At 46.1% G+C, this 24,932-nt stretch overlaps 1 protein-coding gene across 2 annotated transcripts in view; it reads right to left on the bottom strand.

Moving 5' to 3' along the window:
* The window catches only part of LOC138296348 (heat shock factor protein 2-like), a 198,325-nt gene that overhangs the window by 25,011 nt on the left and 148,382 nt on the right, over positions 1-24,932 (bottom strand). For both annotated transcript variants that reach the window (XM_069235398.1, XM_069235399.1), the window contains one exon: positions 9,098-9,179. In XM_069235398.1, the coding sequence (XP_069091499.1) occupies positions 9,098-9,179 (82 nt within the window). The remainder of the gene's footprint in view (positions 1-9,097; positions 9,180-24,932) is intronic.

Genomic DNA, 24,932 nt, shown 5'->3' with positions numbered 1-24,932 from the left:
CCATTCAGGTTGCAGCAGCATTATTAGAATACTCTCTCTATCCCCAGGCTGTTAATGCCCCTCGCATCTATCGTTGTATGGTTGGGCTGGTCACTTCTGGTCTTGCACTTCTCATGTGCTACTCTGGAGTATAGGACAAGTCTGTGTTTTGTGTGGTGCCTGTGCCCCCCTTTTCCCCTAGCTTGACTTCTGTGCTAGCATCCTGTCCATCAGTGCTGCCCACTCTTCCAGGTCGTCTCCCAGTTTGTCAACACTTCAGGAGTTTTTCATATGTATTTCCTCCACCTTAGTCCATTCTAAGAAATCCGAGCACCATAGTCTTGTGGATGGAATTCATGTCCCGAGCCACACCATGGCCACTCTCTGTTTTGCCAGGGTCAATGCCAGCTACAAATATTTCCAGCACATCTTCCCTGCCTTATATCATGTGAGTATGCCCTACAAACATGCCTGCGGGATTGTCTCGACTGTGAGTGCTGTCACTTCTCTCAGATTCTGTGCCACCCTCAACCAGTACCACTGTACCACCGGACAATACCATATGCAGGAACGAGGCCCCGTCTAAGATTCATCTGGGGCATGGTGCCTCTCTGTGTGGGTACATCTTATGGAGTTTGATCGATGTTAGATATGTATGGTGAAGGAAATTAAAATGTGTCATCTAAAATCTTGTGTTACAAGACACTTGTTTTACCAATTCACGACATATTCCACCCCGCATCAGCAATTTGTGTAGCTAAGTCCTCATCCCTCTCAGTTTAGCATACTGTAAAAATTGTCCTCATCCCAGATTGAATCTCTCCCTCACCTCTGTACATGTCAGAAATGTGTCTTATGGGTACAGGTCCCCCAGTGTTAGGCAGCCTCCCTCTCTCCATCTTACCATGGACATTGTCTTATCCTCGTGGCAGAACAGGATCATTGTCCAGTTCCCTGGCAAACGGTGGCCTTTTAAACACCCTTGTGATCACTCGCTCCAATATATCTGCCGCCTGCCGTATTAAATATGGGGTGTCTGGGGGTTCCGGTTTATCGCACATAAGTAGCTGATTTAACGTGTGTGCCCCTGAACTTTTTCTTTGCACTATAGTCTCCAGGTAGCCACTGTGTGGGACATACTGCAATTTGGTTGCATAATAATAGAGCTCCAGAAGACCAAGTCTCCCACTCTGAATTTCTTTCTTAGTGCTACCCGGCTCCTTTTTCCCACCCATACGAGGGATGTCAGTAGGCTGTCCAGTGTGCAAAAAAAGTTCACATGGCAGCATGTACCTTACATTTTGAAGGGTGTAAAGACAACTGGTGAGGAACACCATCTTTGCCACCACTACCCATCCCATAGTGGAAAGCGGAAACATGTTCCAAAACAGAACAGACCTTTTAAGCCCTGTCACAGGTGGGCCAGTGCAGTAATGTCTTTGATCCTCTGGACCATGTTCTACCATAATACCAAGATACCCGAACATTGTTCTCTCCCACCGGAGCCCCAACATGGAGAGTTCCCCCTCCTGCATCTCCCTCAGCACCCCCAGAGGCTACAACAGTGGTTTATTTCTGTTAATTCGAAGGCCCGCCACCTCCCCAAATTTGTCCAGGTGTTGTAACAGCTTTGGGACCGAGTCCCGCGGGTGTTGTAGATAAAACAGCACATCGTCAGCATACAATGATAGTAGGTGGTTTATGTTACTTAGCCTATAAGCATTTGTTCGTGGCATGTAGTGCTGTACATTCACATGCTCTGCATACTTCTGCCATCTAGTGTTGGGTCTGGTTGTATAAAAGGTGTTTTTCTTCGAAGAAATCGTCGGAGTCACGAGGTAAGATGACCCCTCCTTTTGGTGATACTGTGCATGGGCATCGACTCCATTTTTAGATTGTTTTCCCTTCTCATATGGAACTACTGAAAGTTCGAGTAGTGTTGTGAACCATGGCTGACGTGCCCAAGTTGGAGCCACCACAATGAGAGTGAGACATGTTTGTCTGAGCTTCCCCACCATAAAGGGAAGAAGAGGGAGTGATTGAAAAGCATAAGCAAATATCCCTGCTTAATTAATCCATAGAGCATTGCCCTTGGAGAGGGGGTGTGGGAGCCTGGAGGTGAAGTTTGAGCATTTTGAGTTGTTTGATGTTGCCAACAAATCTATGGGTGGAAATCCCCACTGATGGAAGAATTTTTGTAGGACTTGAGGGTCTAGTTCCCACTTGTTAACTTGTTGCCATGCCCTGCTGAACAGGTCGGCAAGATTGCAGTTGAATGTATGTCCAATCGTCCAATTGCACAATGCCAAATTGTCTGAGCTAGTTGATACAACTGTGTGTTCCCTTCCTGTTTTTGTAAATAAAACATGGCTGTTTTATTGTTCGCCCAGACTAGAACTGTCTTGTCTTGGAGGTGAACTAGAAAGGCTTTGAAGGTTAGGTGAATTGCCTGAAGCTCCAAGTAATTTATGTGTAGAGCTTGATGTTTAGTGTCCCACATCCCCTGTATCGAAAGATTGAGGAGATGAGCACCCCAACCTGTAGGTGAGCCATCCGCTGTGAGAATGAGCTGGGGAACAGGGTCTAGAAATGGCTGCCCTTTTGTCAGATTTTGTGTGTTCTACCATTGCAGAGAAGAGTGGGTGCAGCTATCTACCAACACTAGATCGTGTATCTGACCCTGTGCTTGAGATCATTGACTCAGCAGACACTCCTGCAGTGGATGTATGTGTAGTCTTGCATATGGGACTATTGCAATACAAGATGCCATCATCCCTAGATTTTTTTGTATTGTTCCAGTACGAACATTTTGATTGGGAAATAGCTGACTCAACAGAGTTACTTTTTTTTATTACTGATTGGATTGTGTTAGGCTAATCCTAAATGTGTGTTTATAACAGCTCCTAATTAGGGCTGTATCTGGGATGAACGTAGGTGTGATTTTTGTACTTTGATGGTGAACCCAAACATGTGTAGAAGATGAATGGTTGTATATGTGTGCTGAAGACATTGCTGAAGGGAACTGGATTTGATAATCCAATCGTCCAGATATGGGAAGACATAAATGCTTTGTCTGCGTAGATGCACTGCAACTACTGCAAGACATTATGTGAATACACAAGGTGCAGTTGTTACTCCGAATGGGAGAACTTTGAACTGATAATGTCTGCCCTGTATGATAAATATAAGATATTGTTTGTGTGCTGGATGTATTGGGATGTGGAAATAGGCATCCTTTAGATCTAGAGCAGACATGAAATCTCCTTGCTGTAATAGTGGTATTTCATCTTGTAGAGTGACCATATGAAAATGCTCTGATAGGATGCATTGATTCAATGGTCTATGGTCTGAGATCTAGAATTGGATGAAGGGACCCATCTTTTTGGGGAATTAGAAAATACAGAGAATAAACTCCTTTTCCCTTCTTATGATTGAGAACTAACTCTATTGCTCCTTTGTGAAGGAAAACCAGTACTTCTTAATTTAACATTTGGAGATGTTCTAGAGAGAGTTTGTGCTTTTTTGGGCGGTATATTTGGAGGTGTGTTTAATAGCTCCAGGCAATAACCATGTAGGATAATGTCTAACACCCACTCGTCTGTTGTTATATTTTGCCAGCTGGGGTGAAAATCTTGTAGACGTTCCCCAACAAGGGTTGTGTTATCGGGGGGAATGAGGAGAGAGTCATTGTTTTGAAGTGGAAGGGGTGGTGCGAATGGAGGCACCTCTTCCTCTACCTTTGGAATTGTTTTCCTTATATGATCCACTATAGAAACCTGTTGAAGAGGATGGTGAATGTTGCCGTCTGAAAGAGGTGAACGATTCTGATTGTCTATATCTTTGTTTGAAATTTGCTTTACGAAAGGAGCCTCGGCTTCCAGGAGTTTGAAGAGCTCCCATAGACTGCAACATCAGCATCATTTTTTCATCTTTTCTAGAACTTGGTCTACTTGTGGACCAAAAAGATGTTCCTGATCAAAGGGGTAATTTAACAACGTTTGTTGAACTTCAGGTATAAAATCTGAAATAGGCAGCCATGCGTGACATCGTAACAATACGCTTGTGTTTATTCCCCTGGCAGCTGTATCTGCTGCATCAAGAGCAGATTTAATGCAGTGGTCAGAAATCAACTTTCCCTCTTGTAAAAGTTGTTGTCCCTTCTTTTTAAATTCTTCTGGGAGCTGTTGAACAAGATCCTCCACCTCGTTCCAGTGTGGTCTGTCATATCTTGCCAATAGGGCTTGTGTGTTGCAATCCTCCAGTGGTTGGCTGCATGAATCCCCATCCTTTTACCTTAAGCGTCAATGAGCTTGGACTCTGTCTGGAGGAGGTGTGTCCCCAGAAGTTTGAGAATTAGCTCTTCTACAAGCATTGGAGACTACTAAGGAATCTAGTGAAATCTGTCCCTCAATATAAGAAGGATCTGATAGGGCTGGTTTATAGTTTTTGCCAACCCTGGGTGTAACTATTCGGTGCGAACAGGGTCTTTTAAAATTTCCTCCACATGCTGTGTCATGCGTTTTAACAGGGGTAGATATTGAGATGTGCTAGCGGTGGAAGAAAGGATTTCGAATAGAAAATCATCTTTTATAGAGTCTTTATGCAATGGGACCTGATGGTATGCAGCCGCTCTGGCTACCAGCTCTTTAAAAGATGTCATCTGGTGGAGATGTTTTTGCCGGATACAAATCAGGATCTGTGTCCTCTGGTGGGTCAATATCATGTGTGTTCCAAGGATCTAATAATGGCTGTTGCAGTTATCCTCCCTCCCCTGATCTTCTACATAGGAGTGTGGTGACCCTAATAGAGTTTTGTGTATCAAATCTTCTGTCTCCGAGGGTGAATGATGTGGTGAAGGAGTTGGAGGAGAGGGTGGTAAAGGTGGAGGTATTGGACTAGTGGCAATGTCCTTTTTCCGCTTCTTCTGTGGAGGTGGTTGGACATCAATAGCCTCCTCAAATGAAGCCTGAGGCTTAAGATGGGAAGATTTTGCAACTATCCAACCAGTAATTGGTTGAATATGTAGTGTTATGTTGCGGATTGAGCTTCTCTGCCATAGTCTGTAAAACAGGCTCTGTTGCCAAAACAGATGGTTTTGATCCGAATGGTGAAACTTTGGGTGCTGATGAATGTTTTGATTTTGATTCCGAGAAATGTTTTGATTTCTGTGCCGAAAAACTTGATGCCGAAGACAGCCCTGGTTGGGTCGGTGCCCAAACCTTGGGAGCCCATTTCGTGGGAGGAGCCCTAGGCTTGGCCTTTGGTGCTGAGCTGGAAGGCCGGGCATCCTTGGCAATCACTCAGTGCTGACCATGGCCTGCTGGCAGTGGTGGCCCAATAGCCTTAGTCTCTGTTGAAGCAGAATGTTTCCTTGGTAAATGGGCCTTTGTACTCTCTGCAAGCTGCACACACGCTGATGGTATCTGCACGCCCTCTTCGGGCTCCGACTCAAATCCAGATTCTGAAATGGAAAAGGCCTCCTCTTCCGCCGCAGTAGCCTCGTGGAACTGGAGACCGAAGATATCTGGTGTGTCCTTGAGGCCAATGCATCTGTTTTCAGCATGCCCGACAATCTCGTAGCATCTTCTTCGACCGAAAAGATCGACAGGCTTCACAGTCCTCTTCTTTATGATTTGGTGATAAACAAAGATTACACACAGAGTGGAGGTTTGTGTGGGGGTATTTGGCGTAGCACCTAGGGCAAAAACGAAAAGGTGTCTGTTCCATCAGCAGAGCATTTCAGTTAGATACCGAAACTTGTATAGAGAGAGGCTTGATCGGGTAAGATCCAAAGGCCGAAGGCAGAGTATGTCGACCTGACAAAGTGTGCTTTGTGTCCCTTCCCAGTATGTGGATGAAACACAATTGGAAACAATACCGATAAGCATACAAAGTCAAAATTATTCCAAAGGGGCTGGAAGTAGGCTTGAACCGGAGCACCAAATAACACGTACGAACCCAATGGTGAAAAGAAAACAATCCAACAATGGAGTAGATGCCCATGCAGAGTATCACCGAAAGGAGGGGTCACTTCTCATTGCGACTCTGATGACTTCTTCGAAGAAAAACAACTTGTACAGATCCGGACCTACCACTAAATGGCAGAAGTATGCAGTGCATGAGTACCTACAGTTACACATGCCATCGAAGATGTGGTTTCTCCCACTCTTATTGACTCTGTCCCCATATGCCTCGGAAGCTACGCTACGCTTCAATGGCCAAGGCAAACAATAAGGGTGAGAGTGGGCATCCCTGCCTTACTCCAGAGTCCATACTATCCCCCCACTGTTGTACTCTGTAGAAACTACTTATACATTCCCCTCTGAGGACAGCTTTCAGTACCTCCCATTACGTACTCCTACTGGTTGCTGTGCCCCAGTTTTCATCCAGGTAGTTCATAATCCTTTCATGCAATGTTTGGCAGAACAGTGTATCTGTCAATGCCTCTATGGGCATACGCCAGTATCTCCCTCCATTAGTGTCCCCCTTTCTATTCCACTCCAGCATTAATTGAGAGTAGTCTGAGAGATATCTACCCATGTAGCTCACTTTCTGTATTTCTGTCCTCAGGGTTGCTGTACCCAAGGCTCTATCTAGCCTACTATAAGTGTCATGTGTAGTAGAGCAGCAGGAAAATTCCTTGTGTTGGGGGTGTCTCTTGTGCCATATGTCCTCACATTCCAGGTTAACCATAGCGTCCGCCAGAGAATGCACAATTCTGGGTTGTGGGGGCTGCTTGTCCAAGTTTGCATCTATCACACAATTGAAGTCTCCCTCCCATAACAATCTCTCCGTCATATTGTCTGTCAACAGTGTCTGTAGCTTGGTGAAGAATACCTCATCAGTTATGTTGGGAGCGTAGGTATTCAGAATGGTTATGTCTGTGCCATCCAACGTTCCCTGTAGCAGCAAGTATCTTCTCTGCGTATCATCTTCTGCATAAATCATCCTAAAGGGAATTCCCGGTCTCACCCACACCACCACCCCTCTGGCATGCAAGGAGAAGGTGGGTGCATATAGTTGTCCGCTATATTTCTTTCTTAGCCTTTCGCCTTAGCAGTCCATGAGGTGTGTCTCCTGAAGGCATGTGATACCCACCCCGTGTGACGCAGGTATGAGTGTATCCTATATCGTTTCAAAGGGTTGCCTGATCCCCTGACATTTCATAACACAATCCTGTAGTTTTGCACCGTAGTGTGAATGAGAATGTTTTGATCTCGCTTTCAGGGGCATCTGACCCCACACAGAGCAGCTTGTTGTTCTATCTCCCATTGCTATCTCACCATGCTTTTCGTAGCAGCAAAACACAATTTGTATCAAACAGCAAGTATACAATAAACAATTATAATCAACCGCTCCTTTTCCCTTCTACCCCGGTCTTCTGTGCCGCTCTTCATTAAGGTACCTGAGGGTTCCTCTGATCATCTTCCCCCTTTATCTCACAGAGGGGGGGGGAACCCCACTCCCTCCCTTGTTCATTACAGTTACCACAGTCCTCTAGGGCAACAGTGTGCTCGCTCGAGTTCAGCTATCAATTTCTCGAGCTGTGGGGTCTGGGTCAGAGATACCATTCCTTCATCATCTCCTTCCGCTCCTTCTGCGTGGCTACCTTGTGCCGGTGTCTCATCTTCTTCCTCCATTCGCATTTCTGCAATTGTTCCATCGTCCTGCACCCCGATCCTTGATGTCTATGTAGTTTTCACAATTGAGTCTCTTAAGGAAAGACTACAATTAGTTGTTCTCTTACAGCCACCTCCCTGTTTCCCCGGTGCAGTCTCCCACCAGATGAGAACAGAGACCCCAGGGGTATTTTGTTCTCACTTTACAGCTATGCCTATACTTCCTCTGGCGTGATGAAATATATATATTTTTTTCTTGTGCCACCACCCAGGGAAAAGTAGCATGTACGTAAGTTCCAGTGACCTGAGTTTTTGTTCGACTTCTACCTACGTCTTTCTCTGGGACCGTGTACTTTGCGTGTGTAATCAGGGTAGATGGTTATAACGTGATCTCGAATCGTAGGGTTCTGGCTTCCCTGGCCGCCCGGAGTATGCAGTCTCTATCACGATAATTGAAAATGGGGGCAATCAGTGCTCTTGATGGGGCCCCCGCCAGTGGTCTGTGGGCTCTCTCAAATGCAAACATCATGGACAGGCCCTCTGGTTTTAGTGCATCTGTGATCCAGTTCTCCAGGAAGATCTCCATCGAGCTCCCGTCCACCCTCTACTGGAATCCGACCAAATTATTTAGGCGAAAGCAGCCCTCTGCATCTTCCACTTTATTTACCAGTGTCGTTGTCTCCATGAGTTTTGTGACTTGTTCCTCGACATAGGATTATTTGCCCCACCTAAGGGGATCATTATACACATTTTCTTTGCCAGTGGTGGCAGGATTATAACTTGGGGCAGCAGAGCGCGGGCTTAAAGCGTCCGGTCGGCCATCTTTACAGGCCATGCCCCCACATAAAGTCTTCTTTGACCTGAAGGAGTGGCAAGCCTTGCAGCTGGCCTTATCATGTTTGGAGGAGAGGCACAGATTACATACTTGGTGGAGATCGGTGAGAGGAGACGTAGAGTGACACCAAGGATAGTAAACAAAAGTGTGTCTGTTCCATCACTGAGTGGACATGATGAGGGAGTTTAGGGTGCCTAAGGAGCGAAGTGAGGTCCTGAAGGGGGAAGGACCACGGGGAACCAGTGCATTAAGAGTTGCCTGACATAACTGGAGTTATCAAACGGAGGAGAGAGAAGACCACAATCAATAACAATACCAACGGAAAGCAGGTATGAACTAAGAGAAGAGCAACACGACGGAGTTGAACCGCAGCACAAGAGTACACATCCGAACCAGATGGCAGAAAAAACAATCTGACAATGGAATCAGTGACCATGCTCATTACCAGCGGAAGGAGTCAAGAGTACCTTGTGATTCAAAATACTTTCTTAGAAGAAAAACAACTTGCACACATCCAAGCCCAAAACTAGATGGCAGGATTATGCACAGCGTGTATATTCAGCCACACCTGCCTGAACATAACCATGTCTATTTCTTCATTTTCTGTTATTCTGTACAAGGTAAATAAAATGTAATTAATATAAGAGTTAAATTACACTCTTACCAAAACCACTGGAAGAGGTCCGGCTATCATCCTGATCTTCGATATCGTCCAGTTCACTGATGTCCAATGCATCACCACCTTCCTAGGAGCAATTTTCACAGAACCACATCAAAGACCTTTCTTTTAATAAAATAAGTATTTTATGTTACTGAATGAACTCATAACACTCGACTAAAAATAAAGGTCAAGGGTTTTTGTGGTAGACAGAATGGAAATAAGGTAAAACAATTTTGCAACTATGCAACAATGCAAATGGTGCCAAAAAAGTGTTTGCTCCAGTGTGCGTTGCGTTTGACTTTCTAGAGTGTGTAGCAGAAATATAACATTCAGAAAACCTTTAACTGTTTCTGAAAAACATCTTCTTTTTAGATTTTATTTATGTAATCAAATGCTCATTTTTTGAGCTTCTTAGAGATAGATAAAACACATTTCCCTCAACACATGGAGAGTGACTGTGAGGATCTACATACATTATATCGTATGGCTGTGAGACCTTATCATAGACTACACTCGCAAAAGATGTCTTGGGTCCTGTCAGGATCACTTGAACAACCTTACTCTCAACCCTGGGTAGCTTTGGCTTTCGAGCAGCAAGGCTTGCACAAAGGAACTTAGTCCAAAGCATTTAACAGTACTAAACAATGGAATAAAAAAGTCACACACAACAAACGAACGAGACATCAATTCATAAAAACTGAGTATATTGTTATGCATTTTTTAAAGACCTTGATGCGCAAAATCCACTGGCACAATACAGAATTTAGAAGATATCACTTTTAACTGCAATAGCAAACAGCATTGGTGAGCAAAAAGTTTGACATTTTTTCAAAAGTTTGTAAAGTTAGTTTGACTACTACCCGGCTTGGGTGACCAAATCCGATAGGATGGCAGTCTAGTGGGGGACAGAGTATACTCTGGACAGTTACCTAGCCACCAGAGCCTTTTTGAGTCAACTTCCAGCCTTTAAAGAACAACAGCCATGGACGAAAAAGGAGTGGTCCTGATGCTGGGGATGCACAATGAAAAGATGTTCAAGGATGCTCCGGTTGAGGTGCGGTCGGCAGGGGTGCCTTTCTGGTAATTCCTCAGTCCATGGGTAATGTGGGGTGAATCTGCCCACAGAAGTTGGGTCCCACAAAGTCGTTTTTATGACAGTAACGGTCCAGCTGATGCTGGCTACCGATCTCCTTGCATTATAGTTGGGGTGAAATCCTTTGGTCTAGTGTTCCTTCTGGGTGACCAACCTGGACTGTAGCTGACACTCCCGGGTCCGGCAGACTCAGGTGCAACTTTAAGCTGTTGAGGATCTGTCTCTTGGGTCACCCATTCTCAGGGAGCAGCAAAATGTCTTTGGTGCCTACCAACTTGCTGGTTTGGGGTTCTTCAGCTCTTGCGTCCCTGGAGTTTGTTACAGGGGAAATCAGCTAATGATCCCTGGAATCACTACTTCAATCTGGGAATCAGCTTTTCCATGAGCCAGGGGCCACAGGCACAATCCCAAACTTCACAAGCCCAAAGTTCAGCAGGTGCAGTCCTTCTGACGGTGCAGCCTCTCTTTATGTAGTTTGAAGGGAAGACAGTCTTTGGTCCTTTCTCCAAATCCAACGTGACCTGACATACAGGGGGCCAAAGATGCCATATTTATCCCAGGAAAGTGCACTTAGGGGACCAATCGGTCACTAGCCAATGGTGACTAATTTTCTGCCATCTGTGGCATCTGGCAATCCCAGAGTGCAATATTCTAGCCACTCTTAAGATGTCTGAACCCCTCTTTGGTCATCAGGAGCTTGGTAGGCCACCCTAGAAATGTGGCTACCTGGCAGCTACACCCCACAGGAAAACCAGTTTAGGAACAAGTTTTCCCTTTCTGTCCCTGTCTCCAATTTGGCTGAATGAACTAAAGGCAACCTGCTCAGGAGTGTAACAGCATTTGCCCTTCAAAGGTGGCTTCGCCTTTGAAGCTTGCCTTTTAGGCTAAAACCCCAGGTGGCTTCCCTGATAGGGGAAGCAACACCTCACCCTTAGGCAGCTGTCTTTGTTTTCAAGCCTGGGAGCTGTTCATACTTCTTCCTAGGCGGGCATAAAGCTTTCTGTGGGCCGGTGCCCATGTGAGGCCACTGGACCAGCTGGGTCACAGAGTGGCAACTTTCTAAAAGTTGAAGAACGTTAATTCTGACATTAAATACTACCTGGGCGCCAGGTAGGTTTAATGTCATAATTAATTTGATACCTTACAATACCCAGTAAGGTAGTCCTATTCAGAAGCAAGCCAGGCAGGGTGCCAGACAGTAACCTGATGTTCGCCAATGGGGCTACTAACCTTTCCCCAGCAAAACAGCTATTTGCGGGGTTTGCTATTAACACATAAATAAAAATATATGTCCTACTTAACAATATACAGGTCCCTGCCTTAAAACTCTATAGGCCTTCATTAGGGGAGACTTACATATAGGTTTAAGGGAAGTGATGGCTCTGCCATTAGTTTAAACACTGCCCTTCCAGTATGTGGAGGCAGACTGGGAGCCATTTTGCCCTTCGTCATACTCAGGATGGCACAAATAGTGTGCAGCCCTGGGTGGACACTCTGCCTAACATGCCCTGGATTCCCTCAGTACAATATACTTGTGACCTAAAAGTAAGTCAGCGCATGCCAACTGGACACAGGCAATTCCACATACACTTTGTAAGGGGTTAGAACACTGGCACTGAGGTCTGGTTAGGCGTCCTTAGTCAGAGTCAAAAAATCAGCAGCATCAGTCCAAAAAAGTGGGGGTGAACGTGCAAAATAGGCATTTCCCTAGAGTGAAAAAACCTGGGGAAAAGAGGCTAAAGGAAGATACTGATTATAAAGCTAAGTGTTCAAAAAGTTTCTAAAATGCCTCAGATGCGATTCAACATGGAAAATGAGGGGCAAAGTGTTCCAGACTGACTGCAGTGATGCAAAAAGATCTATGACCTTATGTCACACTCTAGGGACCACACAAGTAGATTGGTTCAATTGCAAAAATAGTTTTTAGGTGTCCCATTCAAATTTAGAAGGCACAAATTCAGTGGTCTTTTGATATAAAGATGTTTGCACAACTGTCATGGGTTTGAAACAGACCCATATATAGATAGAGGCAATGAAGAGATTTGAGCACTGGGGAATTGTGCTCATCTTTTGAGGAGGCTAGTGATCAACTGGGCTGCAACATTACCACTAACACAAAACATCATAACGTGTTCACTTGAGGTAAGAGAGACAGAATCTGGACTATCTAATCTGGACGAAACTGGGCATTCATCACATCAATGTTCAAATGTGTTTCAAAGAAGGTGAGTGTTATTTTAACCCTGGCAACATGGGAGTCCATGATGGATTCAAATAAATTTAAATAAGAATACAAAATGCCTTAGCAGAATAAAACAAAGGACCAACAATAAGCGTCCAAATGAATCACTCCATCCAGTAATGTCTATCTTGTAGCAATAGTTTGGTTTTTCTTGGACTGAGCTCTATAAAATTAGCTGACATTCACCACTGTGTAATGGCCATAGCCTTTGGATAATGACTGATGTTTTCCTCTATGTGAACTATGTGACTGGCCAAACAGGAACTAGGTGGTGTATGTGAAATCAGGTCCCTACCTGAAGCAATTTATAATCATGGCAAGGGGCCGTGTGTACAGATAAAATACATAAAGGGTATTATACTGACCTATGTGTGACACCACAGCTCTACTCTAATTTCAGAGGCAAAAGATAAAGCTTGTTTTGTTCCAGATGAAAAATATTGTATACAAAGAAATAGGGTGCATACGAACACAGCTCTTTGCCCACGTCTTGAGCATTACGTTTTGATCAAGGCTATCAAAGGCAACTGACAGATCTAAAAGAGGCAGTGCTCCACTACCACCACCATCAAGCAACCCAAGAAGGCCAAAGCGGCACTGGGAACCAACAGTAGCCCTGGAAATATTGTTTAAATCAGCCTAAAACCTGCCTGGAAGGAGTCAAAATGATAATTTTCCTCATCAAATATTTTCAACTAGCTAAAAGCAAGCTTTTACTTCAAAATCCAAAGTAAGGCAAATAGGTAATAGGGTGAAAATTACTCAAATTGTCTACAAAGAGAGGGCTTTTTGACCAGAGGTTTAACACTGCAGGCATACATATTACAGGTACAATTCTTTGCCTCAGGCCTCTGTTAAACAGTACAAGAAGTCCATTTTTTCAGGAAGTGATAAAGATGCTTAAGATTTCTAGCTGAAATGGGGACCTTGGAGCCACAAATTGTTCCAAGTGAGATCCAGAGCCTTCTTGTACAAGATGTGTACTACAAATATCGAGCAGTGGGACCCACCCTTCAAAGAAGCAAGAAAGATCCATGCTGAGTTGAAGGGAGATCAAGAAAGAGGTTTGACTAGCTCCGGTTGACTGCAATTCAAGAAGGATATGGAGGAGTTCTGAAAAATCAGAACCTTGGTTAATGCACAGTGATTAAAAGAACTCTTTTGCCACTCCGATTTCACTGCTGTATGTAGCTGATCCTTAGCTTAGCTCTTCACTTTCTTTATGCCGGGTATGTTTCTAGTTTTAAATTAGTAATAGTAAGCTCAGAGGAGAACCAAGTGTTTTGTTTAGGTTAACTTAAAGCTTTTGATTTGACAGGATCTCATTAAAAGAGAGTAGACATGGCCCTTATAGAAGGTATCAAGCACAGATTTATTATCATGATGGGGAAAAGAAGATCTGACCTTAGACACGGCATTGTGCTAGTGGATCCTTAGCTTCCAAGTCAAAGTTACCTTAACTGACCTAAGATTAGGTTAAGAGAAATCTATAGGAGATTTGATGTCCAGGAATAGTGAAAAAGAAAGGGTCCTCAAAATAGTTTATTATGGCAAACAGAACTATCTCTTCTATTCTTACGTCTTAGCTCATAATACGTATGTGATCAAGAGGATATCCAGTCACACTTGCTTATTTTGAGCTGAGCAGCTTTGAATTCAACCTAAAAGGCAATTTATAATATTACAGGTGGCTTTTGCGGGGGCCATCAGCCAAAGAATTGGATTTCCCAACAGACTCATATTTCCTCTTGCTAAAACACGGAAGCCAGTCTTTTATACTAGTGTGTAAATTTACTTACTGATGCATTTGTAGGGTGACCGATTAAAAGACAATTGGGTATAAATACTGTATGAAAATGCCAGTAGTCAGTTTTCAAGATTAACCTGAATGGTAACTACTGTGACTGACAAGGTCTGATGCGAACCAGTGTATAACAGAAATGCTGTCGTCCAATAACCAAGTTTAAGTTCTAAACAACAGATCAAGTGAATGGTTTGCAATTAAATGTATTACTTCTTCTTTGTCGTGCACCACTGATCTAACTTTACAAATCATGGCATTTAACTGAGACCTGCCCTCTTGTCTAGTGAAAGCGTAAGAGGAAATTTTCTGCAAGGGTGTCGGAAGATACAAGTTATCTCATTTCAGTACCCAGATGACATTGTGTTGTAATGGTTGCTGTCAAGAATTGCAGATGCAGGGTAGCAGCACTTCTGCTCCAAAGGAGTTCTTTTTGGCAATTTGCGAAGCACTGGCAGCTCTTCCATTTTCTTGGAGGCTCCAGCAGCAGGACAGGTGAGTTGCTCCTCAAGGGTCTGATGCAGCAGGCAGGCTGGCAGGGTTGGCGCCAAGTCAGTCTTGCTCCTTGGTTCTTGGTCAGCAGGCTTCTTTGTCCACTCCTTTTTTTGTGTCCAGCAAAAATCTAAAATCCTGGTATCAGGGGGTCCCCTAAATACTCAATTTAGGAGCCGTGAAGTGTAGTAGTAGCCAATGGGCTACTTACCCTCGGGGTCACTACACCCCTAGATGGCCACTTCCTTTGGGGATTGGGCATCACCCTGTCCCAGAATTCCTCATTTCACCACACACAAGATGCCTAAATTCCTACGGCTGTGTTTGTGACAGTCTGGTCACCCTAGGGGTGTTTCCAGTCTGGAAATTCAACACGCCTCCCGCATAGCTAATTTTACCACCTGTCGAGATGCCATTTTCCACTGAGGAAAGCTGGATTTGCATAACAAAGGTGGTGGGCTTCTTTGAAGCCTCCTGCCTTGGAATGTAGATTTGCAAGTGATCCTGTTCGGAGGGGTGTGAAACACACCTGCCAGAGCAGACTTTGCTTCTGACCTCCAGAGAGCAAAGTCTCTTACCCTTGGGGGTCAGAATCTCGTCTGTTGGTGGCTGGTTTTCAGGGGGCATCTCCAAGGTGTTCTCTAGGTGCATGTATTAATAAATCCATCACTGGAATCAGTGAGTGTTTATGAATGCAAGATGTTTGATACCAAACATCCCTAGTTCCAGTGAAGTCATCAAGTAGCTGGGAAACTCATACTGACCACTGTCCAGAACATGTTTTTAATATTGCTTCACTGCACACTTACTATGTCCAAGAATCGACAACATTACATGCAATGTTTTGGGTGGCATGGTACACAGGCTGTGGGCCATGTCCTGTTTTTATTTCTGGGAGCACCTAGTCACACACCCTGCAATGGCAGTCTGCATGAGGTTGGTGCTGGGTCCCTTAGAGTGGCACAAGTTATGCTACAGCTCTTAGGGACCCTCTTCAATACTGAGGCCATAGGCACCAGAGGTACCATTTACAAGGAACTTACGGAGGTGCTAAAGGGCCTGTCCACTTGGGGATTAAGTGAGCAGGTGTCTTGTTTTGGGTAAGAAACACTGGCGCTGGGGATGCGGTTATCAGGAGCCCAATGCACTTCAGTCAAAGTTGCATCACAAAACCAGGCAAAAAGTGTGTGTGTTGGGTGGGAGGGTGAAGGTGGCATACTGCCACCAGTACCCAGCTTCCTACACAATGGCTGTCCCAAAAACCTAAGAAAGGGTTTTATGGTCATGCTCCAAACCAAGTGGTATTGACTCAAACGGCATGGTGTCACCACAACTATCCTCTTAGCTTGAGATATATGTCTTGGTGGGTTTGGCTCAATCTACAGGTAGATCAGTCTGAATCCCACTTGAAGCAGAACAACGGATATGCGTGCTGAAGAGTTGGAGGTCAGTGGATGGGTCAGGAAGGCTAGAATGTCTTTCCAATTGTATACAATTATGACTGCCCTTGGAATTCACATTGGCTACTGCCTTATGAATGAATACTGTGTGCCATCTCCTGAGTGAATTTTATGCACTATCTTAGGTTGAAAACTGCCTCAGGGTTGAATTTTACATAAAACGACTGAGGGGCAACACTTAAGCAATATTAGCCAAGGGGGAGGTAGGTTTTGATAGGAGTTGAGTGAAGGGTCTGAGGCACAGCTGAAGTCTCTGCTCCACCCCTATAAACTACTAGCTGGGAGTGCCTCTATAGTACCTAGGCCGTAAATACTAGAGGTACCATTTACTAGAGACTTAAAGAGGTGCTAAAGGACCTGGCCTCTTGGGGAACAAGAGACCAAGCGTCTTCTGTTTGGGAAGGAACACTGGCACTGGGGACCTGGTTAGAAGGAACCCAGTGCACTTCAGCCAAAGTTGCATAAAAAAACAGGCAAAAAGTGGGGGGAGGGAAAATTGTAGCCAGAAACCAGCTTACCACACCACAGAATTGAAACCGCTTCTCCCAGTCTACCTATATGGCTGCACCTGGATGCAAACCTTTGGTGTTCTATCTGAAAATAGATTTATATCCTGACAACTTGATAATAGTACCCCTTGCAGGGAAAAGACCCATTCATAGTTAAGTGTAGCCAGTGTAGGTGGCGGTCTCACAAATACCGCCTCTTAGGGGAAGCGCCATCATTTTATCAAATCAAAGGTGACACTGCATGCTACTGGACCAAATTATATCACATAACACATCACATTAACTTTGGCCATGATGCAGGCCTTTGGATTCTTTTACCAACCAATTTTAAAAATCCAAGAAGGTGATTTAAAACTAGCAAAAGTAACCAGTAAAGCTAAAATGTTTTAAAATCAGTAGTTTGGTTAAATCACTGGAGATGAAAAGGAGTCCAAGGGGGTTACAAACAACAACAGAAGTAACTGCTGCTTCCCTATCTTTTTTCATAAAAATCCAGTTTCGGCATTGGTTACAGTATTGAAACAGCCACCCTTAAAAAGCCTTAATTATATCCTCTCAAAGTTAGACAACTGGGCTGCCAGCTTGCTAAACTACTAGTTTTATCAGCAGCATTCAACATGATTGATCATGGCTAACTTTTTACTAATTTGGGGGTATTGCATGCTCATCAGTGGTGCAACACTGAACCGGCTTGCATCCTTCTTCAGAAACAGATGATATCCGGTGAGACTGGCAAGACAAGCTTCAAGATCTACGCCCATGACTTGTGGTATTTTACAAGGACCAGTCCTAGCTCTGATTCTCAATAAGGTGCATTTGGACACCTCAAAGGTGTTGCTAGAGGATACGGTGATGCCATCCATCAGTATGTGGACAAAACCCAGCAATACCTTCAAATCTGTTTCAATTAAGAACTAATTATTAGGAATACATTTTTGTAGAATATTCAAATTTGTACGTCGACCAATACACTGAAGCTTAAGCCACAGAAATCAGAGTATTTTCTAATCAAATGCCAACAATATTAAACAAGGCGATAACTAAACCACCCCAAGGAGGGACAAACGTAAAACATTTACCAATGATAACAAAGGACTACTTAAAGGCAAGCCCACGGGGGGAGGAGCCAAGATGGCGGCCGGGACGGTCACTTGATCTGAGCGCTCCGTTCCCGGCTACCTTGAAACATCCTGGAAGGCGCTCCCCCGCGGCCTGGTAGCGGCGGCCGGGACGGCGGCTTGACCGGGGGAGACCGGGGCACCCAACTTGTGTCGCGGGCGCCCCTCGGTACGCGGGCAAGGCGGGGCTGGGACTCGTGAGTCCGCGCCGGGTGTGGCGCAGAGCGGGAGGAGCTGCGGCTGCGGCCCCGGTCGCGCTCTCGCCGGGCGCGGCCGCCTCCCGCTTACAGGCCTGCTCGTGGCCGGGAGGGCTGAAGAGACGTGTCCAAAAGCGGACCGCACGGTTGATTTCACTGGGCGCCCCGGGACGCGTGAAGCCAGCTCGAGGAACTGGGGCGCCATCTTGAATTTTGCCGCGGTAGCAGCCGCGTGTGTAAGCTGCTGAGGGACAAAGAAGAGGCCCAGCAGCAGCCGCGTGTGTAAGCTGCTGAGGGACAAAGAAGATGCCCAGCAAAGAAGACGCGCAGCGGCGGCGGGCCAGCAGGCTGTGGCGGTCCCCGGTGCAGAATTTTTTTTTTTTAAACGAGGTGAGGAGGGCACCTGCGAAGGGGGGGTGGGGGGGGGGGGGGAAAACACCAAAACTAAGCTGAGGGGAAAACCCTTGGAATGACAAGCAGCCCCCCCCCTCCACCCCACCTCTCCATTTACGCAAAAGGGCATGATGGATGTGGATCGCGTGCTGCTGGGAGCTCGGACTACTCAACCAACGCAGAGTGGACGGCTGGGTTGGACCGCGGGCGGGTGGCCTGCCCTGGACTCCCCTGCAATGGGTCCCTGCCGCGACTGTCCTTAGCTGCACAAAGTTAATTTGCGGCGCCCTGCGATCGCCCTGACCCGCGATTTCTCCCGCGTGTCGACGCCTCTTCCGGCTGCCCAGCACTTCTCCCCTCTATCTGAGGGAGCCTCTGGCACCAAGCCCTCCCGCCACACAAGAAGAAACGAGGGTACTCCCCCAGCGTTTACACCCTCCGCATATTCCGGTGGGCCCGGAGGACAGCCCCACAAGAACTCATAGCTGGAACATTGAATCCATTAATGACTGCAGCATTTGTCATTGAATATCCAGGTCATAATAAGTCAGAATAAGACTAAATGTCACTTTGCTTTGCCGCCTAAATCTCACGCCCTCAACACCGGATGTGCGCTCCATGCCCAGGCAACTCAGTAAAAGTTTATAACATCGAATCAGGAAGATTAAAAGTGCGTAATCTCTGCAGATTGGGAGGTAATCTCAGAACAGCCAAAATGGCCGGCAGAGCCAAGTCAACCAAGAACCCAGACCGAACTACCCAAGCGATAACGCCCACTGACCAACAATCTGGCCCAACCCTACAGTCACTGGAAAGCACACTTCTAGCACATTCTGCTCAGTTCGAGAAAGTATTGCAGGCAATATTGGACACTAAGTCATCCTTGGAAGGCAGAATTGATGCAGTCGCGCAAGACTTGAACCTTTTACGAGTGGATCATCGAAGCCTAGCTGAAAAAGTGAAAACAACTGAAGCTGAAATAGCTGATCTAACTCCAATAGCGCAAGGGAACCAAAAATAGATTCAACGCATGGACGAGGAGCTGAAGATACTTTGGAGAAGATCGGAGGAAATGGAGAGTAGGGCGCGCCGAAATAACGTGAGATTCCTGGGATTTCCGGAATGTATGCGTCAACCGGAATCGGAAATCTCCCTAGAGCAGTGGCTAATCAAGGATGTGTTAAATGGGGCTCCATCCAAGTTTTTCTCAGTTGAAAGGGCTTACAGAATCCCGGGCAGGCCTCCGGCCCCCGGCCAGTCCCCCAAGCCATTGATTGCCAGGTTCTTGAACTATAGAGACCGAGACGCAATATTGCAACAATTCCGCAATAAGGGCCCGTTCAAGTATGAAGACTCGAATATTAACGCTTACCCAGACTTTACGCAAGAGGTGCAGAACCAACGCAATTCTTTTGTTAAAATAAAGCAACGCTTACGAGAACAGAATATAAAATATGCCCTGCTCTTCCCAGCCAAGCTAAGGGTAGTGATGGAGGACCGTACCCATATATTCACCAACCCCGAGGATGCCTGGACATGGCTCCACGCCAAGGGCCTTGCACACCCCCGGGAAGACGAAGAGGGGGACGAGAAATGGCAAAAACCTGCTGTAAGGAAGAGATCCAAACGGCGCACCAGAGGCCAGCCCAATGTCTGGCAAGCAGCAGAGGAAAGAGCAAAAGTGCTAAAAGAGACGCCGTTACACATGCAAAGCCGCAATACAATTGCCAGTGGTCTTGAGGAGCTGGGATCGGACTCAGACACCGCCAGCTCCGCATCCACGGTAACAGGAGAACTAGGTGGGCCGAAGGTCACCCCAAGAACTGCTGACGATCTATAAACTATTCGTTCAGGCCCAGAGAGACTACCAGGGACGATGCTTGAAACTTGAAAATCTACAGAGACTCTGCGACACTGCCGAGACGTGGGGATAAAGTGCCTTCAACAATATGCATCTTTGATATAAACACTAAGCTAAGTGATTGGGGGCATAAGTAGGTGGTACATGACGGATGGGCGGGGCCAGAGGGAACAGATTTATGCCAAGGGGGGGCGCCTGTCGATATTGGCAGACTAAGTCTGCGGCACGATGTGAGCCCCTTACAAGAGCCACATCTGCACGATATGAGAATCCCACTATGCAAATCCAACCGGATAAGAGTTATTTCACACACTTTTAAGTTTTGTAGTTTCACTGTAGTTGTAAGTAGTATAGGGGGTTTAATTAGGGGGGTGGGGACTAACAGTTTAGCAGCAATGCAAGAATCGGAATTACTCAATGCACAAAACATAGACCTGCACCCGCTATATTTAAATATCAGCAACAGAAAGGCAGAGACCAGGCGGGCCAACACCAAAGCCCAGATCCACAACACAGCAACACATCCCCAATACCCCATATGATGTCTTCCCGAAACAATACGAAAAACCAGTATATTATATTAACATGGAATATCAGGGGCCTTGGGATGCTGAGCAAACGGGCTAGAGTGCACGCTCGACTTAAAAGACTAGGAGTGCATATCGCTATTCTGCAAGAGACACATATGCTAGAGGGGGACCTACGCGCCCTACGCACGAAGTGGGGAGGCCAGTTGATAGGCACAACGTACTCGGCTTTTGCGAGAGGGGTGTTGATCTGGATAGCTGCGGGAGTTCCATTTCTCATGTCAGCACACAAGATAGACCAGGGAGGGAGGTAGGTACGTAGTAGTAGAGGGCAGACTAGATGGCAGACAAATGGCTGTGATCGGGGTATACGCCCCCAACAGTGGCATCTCGGGCTTTCTTACCACTCTCACCCCAACGTTGCTGTCCCACCCCATGCCCCTAGCCATCTGGGGCGGTGATTTTAACAGTACCCCATCAGCAGCATTGGACAGAACCAGTGCCCACTCAAGCACACCAACTAGTAGGAAGCCCGTAAGTACTCTGCAAGAATGGGCAAATGTTATGGGTCTTTATGATGTATGGCGATTAGGCCATCCAGAGCAAAAAGAATATTCATTTTACTCGGTCCCACATAACACCCACACAAGAATAGACATAGTATGGGGCACCCGCGAAATAGGGGCGCTGATCACTGAATCTGAATACTTGGCAAAGACAGTCTCGGACCATGCGCCTCTGAGAGTAACACTGAACTGGGGCAGGGCACGTCAGGCAATTCCCACTTGGAGATTCCAGGCGGAAGCTCTACAACATCAAGCATTCGCCGCAACATTGGGGAAATCTATAGGCCAATATTGGGAAACAAACGCTATGTCTGCAACAACCCGGGCGATAGAATGGGATGCCCACAAGGTAGTAGCACGCGGAGTATGCATGTCCACTACGTGGGGAGTGAGACGTTCTTTACAGAAGGAAATTAGTAAACTAGAGAAGGAGCTAAGGATTGCGGAAAAAGCGGTAGCACAGGGGGAAATCGCTAGCACTGTCCTCAAAGAAAAGCGCTCAAAATATAATGAGGCAGATAGCAGGCTCCGATGCCACGACTACAACTATTACTTAACCAGGTTGCAAACGGAAGGAGACAGATCAAGTAGAATGTTAGCGTGGCTACTCCGCGAGGATAGACAGCAAGTTCCGATAGGTGCCATCCGGGTGGCGCGCATGAGATGGCTACTACACAAGTAGAAATAAACGAGACGTTTAGGAACTACTATTCAAACTTATACACTAAACGTACCTCGTGCACAGCTACACAACTTGAGGCTTTCCTGGCGGACTCCTTCCTACCCCAACTACCACAAACAGATAGAGATGGAATTGAAACCCCCATAACAACAGAAGAGACAGAACTAGCCCTTGCACAGCTGCCTAGGGACAAAGCCCCGGGTGCAGACGGCCTCCCCTCGGAGTATTATAAAACCTATTTACCCAGCCTAAAATCCCATCTGCTAGGAGTGTTCCAGGAGGCGTGGACTAAAGAAAGCTTACCTATATCTCAAAGGGAAGCTATGATAGTGGTACTCCCTAAACAGGGTCGAGACCACACAGATGTTAAATCTTATAGACCACTATCGCTGTTAAACACAGACTGCAAAATATTAGGCAAAATATTGGCTAATAGGTTAGCCCCCCTCATGCAATTATTGATTCATGCAGATCAAAATGGCTTCATCCCAAATCGTAACACCTTCCTAAATATTCGCAGATTGCTGAGTATAATAGGAGACACCCCCAGGACTGCACAGGAGGAAATGGTGCTCTCACTAGACATAGAAAAGGCCTTTGATACGCTGGAATGGGACTTCCTGATGGCTACGATGGCCCGTATGGGAATAGGCCCTAATTACATTCGTTGGGTCCGTACATTATATTCTAATCCAAGCGCGAGGGTGAAGTCAGGCAGGGTGATTTCTGATAGCTTCCCGATTTCCAGGGGGACACGGCAGGGATGTCCCTTATCCCCGCTACTGTTTGCCATAGCAATGGAGCCGTTAGCGGCAAAAGTACGCCTTATGGAGCACGAATGGGGAATTATTAGGAATGGGTTACATCACACGATTTCATTATATGCAGATGATGCTTTGATATATATCAGGAACGGTTGTGCAGCTATCCCACCTGTAATGTCTTTATTGGCTGAATTTGGAGGCCTGTCTGGCCTTGTGGTAAACTGGGAGAAGTCCTGTGTGTTCCCCCTGGCAAAAAGGGCCCCCAACAACCAAGACCCCCCAGAGGTAGGGCACCTAAAGTGGTGCCCGACAACATTTAAATATCTTGGGATAAACATATATGCCACAGAAGACTTAAGAGACGGGAACCTGGGGAAGGCGCTAACTTCCATAAAAGGCTCCCTACAATTTTGGAACAAGCTTCCGCTCTCGCCACCCGGTAAGGTGGCGATTGCTAACATGTTGATTCTACCTAGGCTCCTATATTATTTTGCGGCCCTGCCGATAACCATTCCCAAAAGTTTCTTCAGCAATTTAAACACAGCATTACTGCAGCTCATTTGGGGAGGTGGTACAGCGCGAGTGGCGCTATCCACATTGCAATGCCCGTTGGATAACGGTGGCCTGGGAACTCCGAATTTTGAAAGATACTATGCTGCCGCACAACTTCAGTGGGTCCAATATTGGATCCACAGACCAGAGCAAGCGGAACCCATGAGCCTAGAGCCTCGGCGGAACGATACCCCCCTTTTAAATTGGCTGACGTCAAAGCCCCCCAAAGTGGTACTGGTTAACCCTTTGCTTGCAGCCACGCATGCGTGCTGGGTTAAATATGTGCAAAGAGGAGCGGATAAGCTTCCTTACTCCCCACACATACCGCTAAATTATCTATTGGCGGGGACTGCAGCTGGAATGCGAGCCGTAAAGCTGTGGAATGAAGTAGGAATACAGACAGTAGGGGACTGCTTTGAAGACGGCAAATTAATGACGTTCGAGGCTCTCCAGGCCCTCACAGAGATAAATTCGGGTCAGTTCCTGACATATCATGCCGTATGTCATGAAATCAGAAGAATATGGGGAATAGGCACTTCGGAACCAGAGACCTCCCCAGTTCTCCACCAGCTTCTACAACACAGTGATCAAACAAAAATAATATCCAATCTATATAGAATCCTCAACAAAACTCCTGAAGCACAGGCAGGGAAAGCATGGAGTAGATGGAATGCAGTACTCCCCACCCCGATCCCATTGGAAGACTGGCCCAAGGCCTTATCTCACATCAGAGGCGTGTCAAGGAATCCCAGATTTAGATATACCCAATTCAATTACACGCATCAAACATATCTTTCCCCAGCAAGAATAAAGCGCATGTTCCCTGATTCAGTACCAACATGCCCCAGATGCAAAATACCGTCAGCACCCTTCTACCACATGGTATGGGATTGCCCTAATATACAAATGGCCTGGGCGGAGGTGGTAGGGGAGGTATCTGGGCTAACGGGACTTGCACTGTTAGCAGACCCTGGGTCCTGCCTGCTGGGACTGAGGAAGAGACCAAAAAAACAAAGACACCTGCACAAATTTATAGACTTGGCCTTTTTAATGTACAAAAGATTAATAGCAATGCATTGGAAAGCCCCGAAGGCACCCGATCTGAAATCCTGGTACTCTCTAATAATACGCTGGGCTCGCACTGAATACCAGGTACTAAAAAGAATGGTGCGCGAAGGGCGACAACCCACAGGATGCTCCACTTGGGAGGATTTGGTAACAAAATTGGAGGCTAAAAACGATGAGAAGCCTCCTTGAATTGGGGCACATACAATCGCGATAATCACGTCATAAATTCCCCTGCATCCCCCATTACGGAAACAAATTCATAGGGCACCCAGGTATCATAGCGCACACACATAATTTCCTCCCAACTCTCTAGTACTAATTGTTCATCAAATTTTCGTCACCATAGTCCCAGCGACACGTGAGGAGCAGTAAACCAGGGTAGCCATCTGCATAGACTAATCCAGATGGTGCCCTCCTCAGGGAGCCAGGGAACTCATGCATGCAAAACAAGGCCCACACTGGTCACGAGCGAATGCCTATATAAAATAAACAATAAAGGATAAACCCATGGAG

Source organism: Pleurodeles waltl, chromosome 5 (genome assembly GCF_031143425.1).
Source record: "Pleurodeles waltl isolate 20211129_DDA chromosome 5, aPleWal1.hap1.20221129, whole genome shotgun sequence".
NCBI classification, from domain to species: domain Eukaryota; kingdom Metazoa; phylum Chordata; class Amphibia; order Caudata; family Salamandridae; genus Pleurodeles; species Pleurodeles waltl.
The sequence above is the reverse complement of the archived record's forward strand: the minus strand, read 5'-3'. Positions and strand labels throughout refer to the sequence as shown.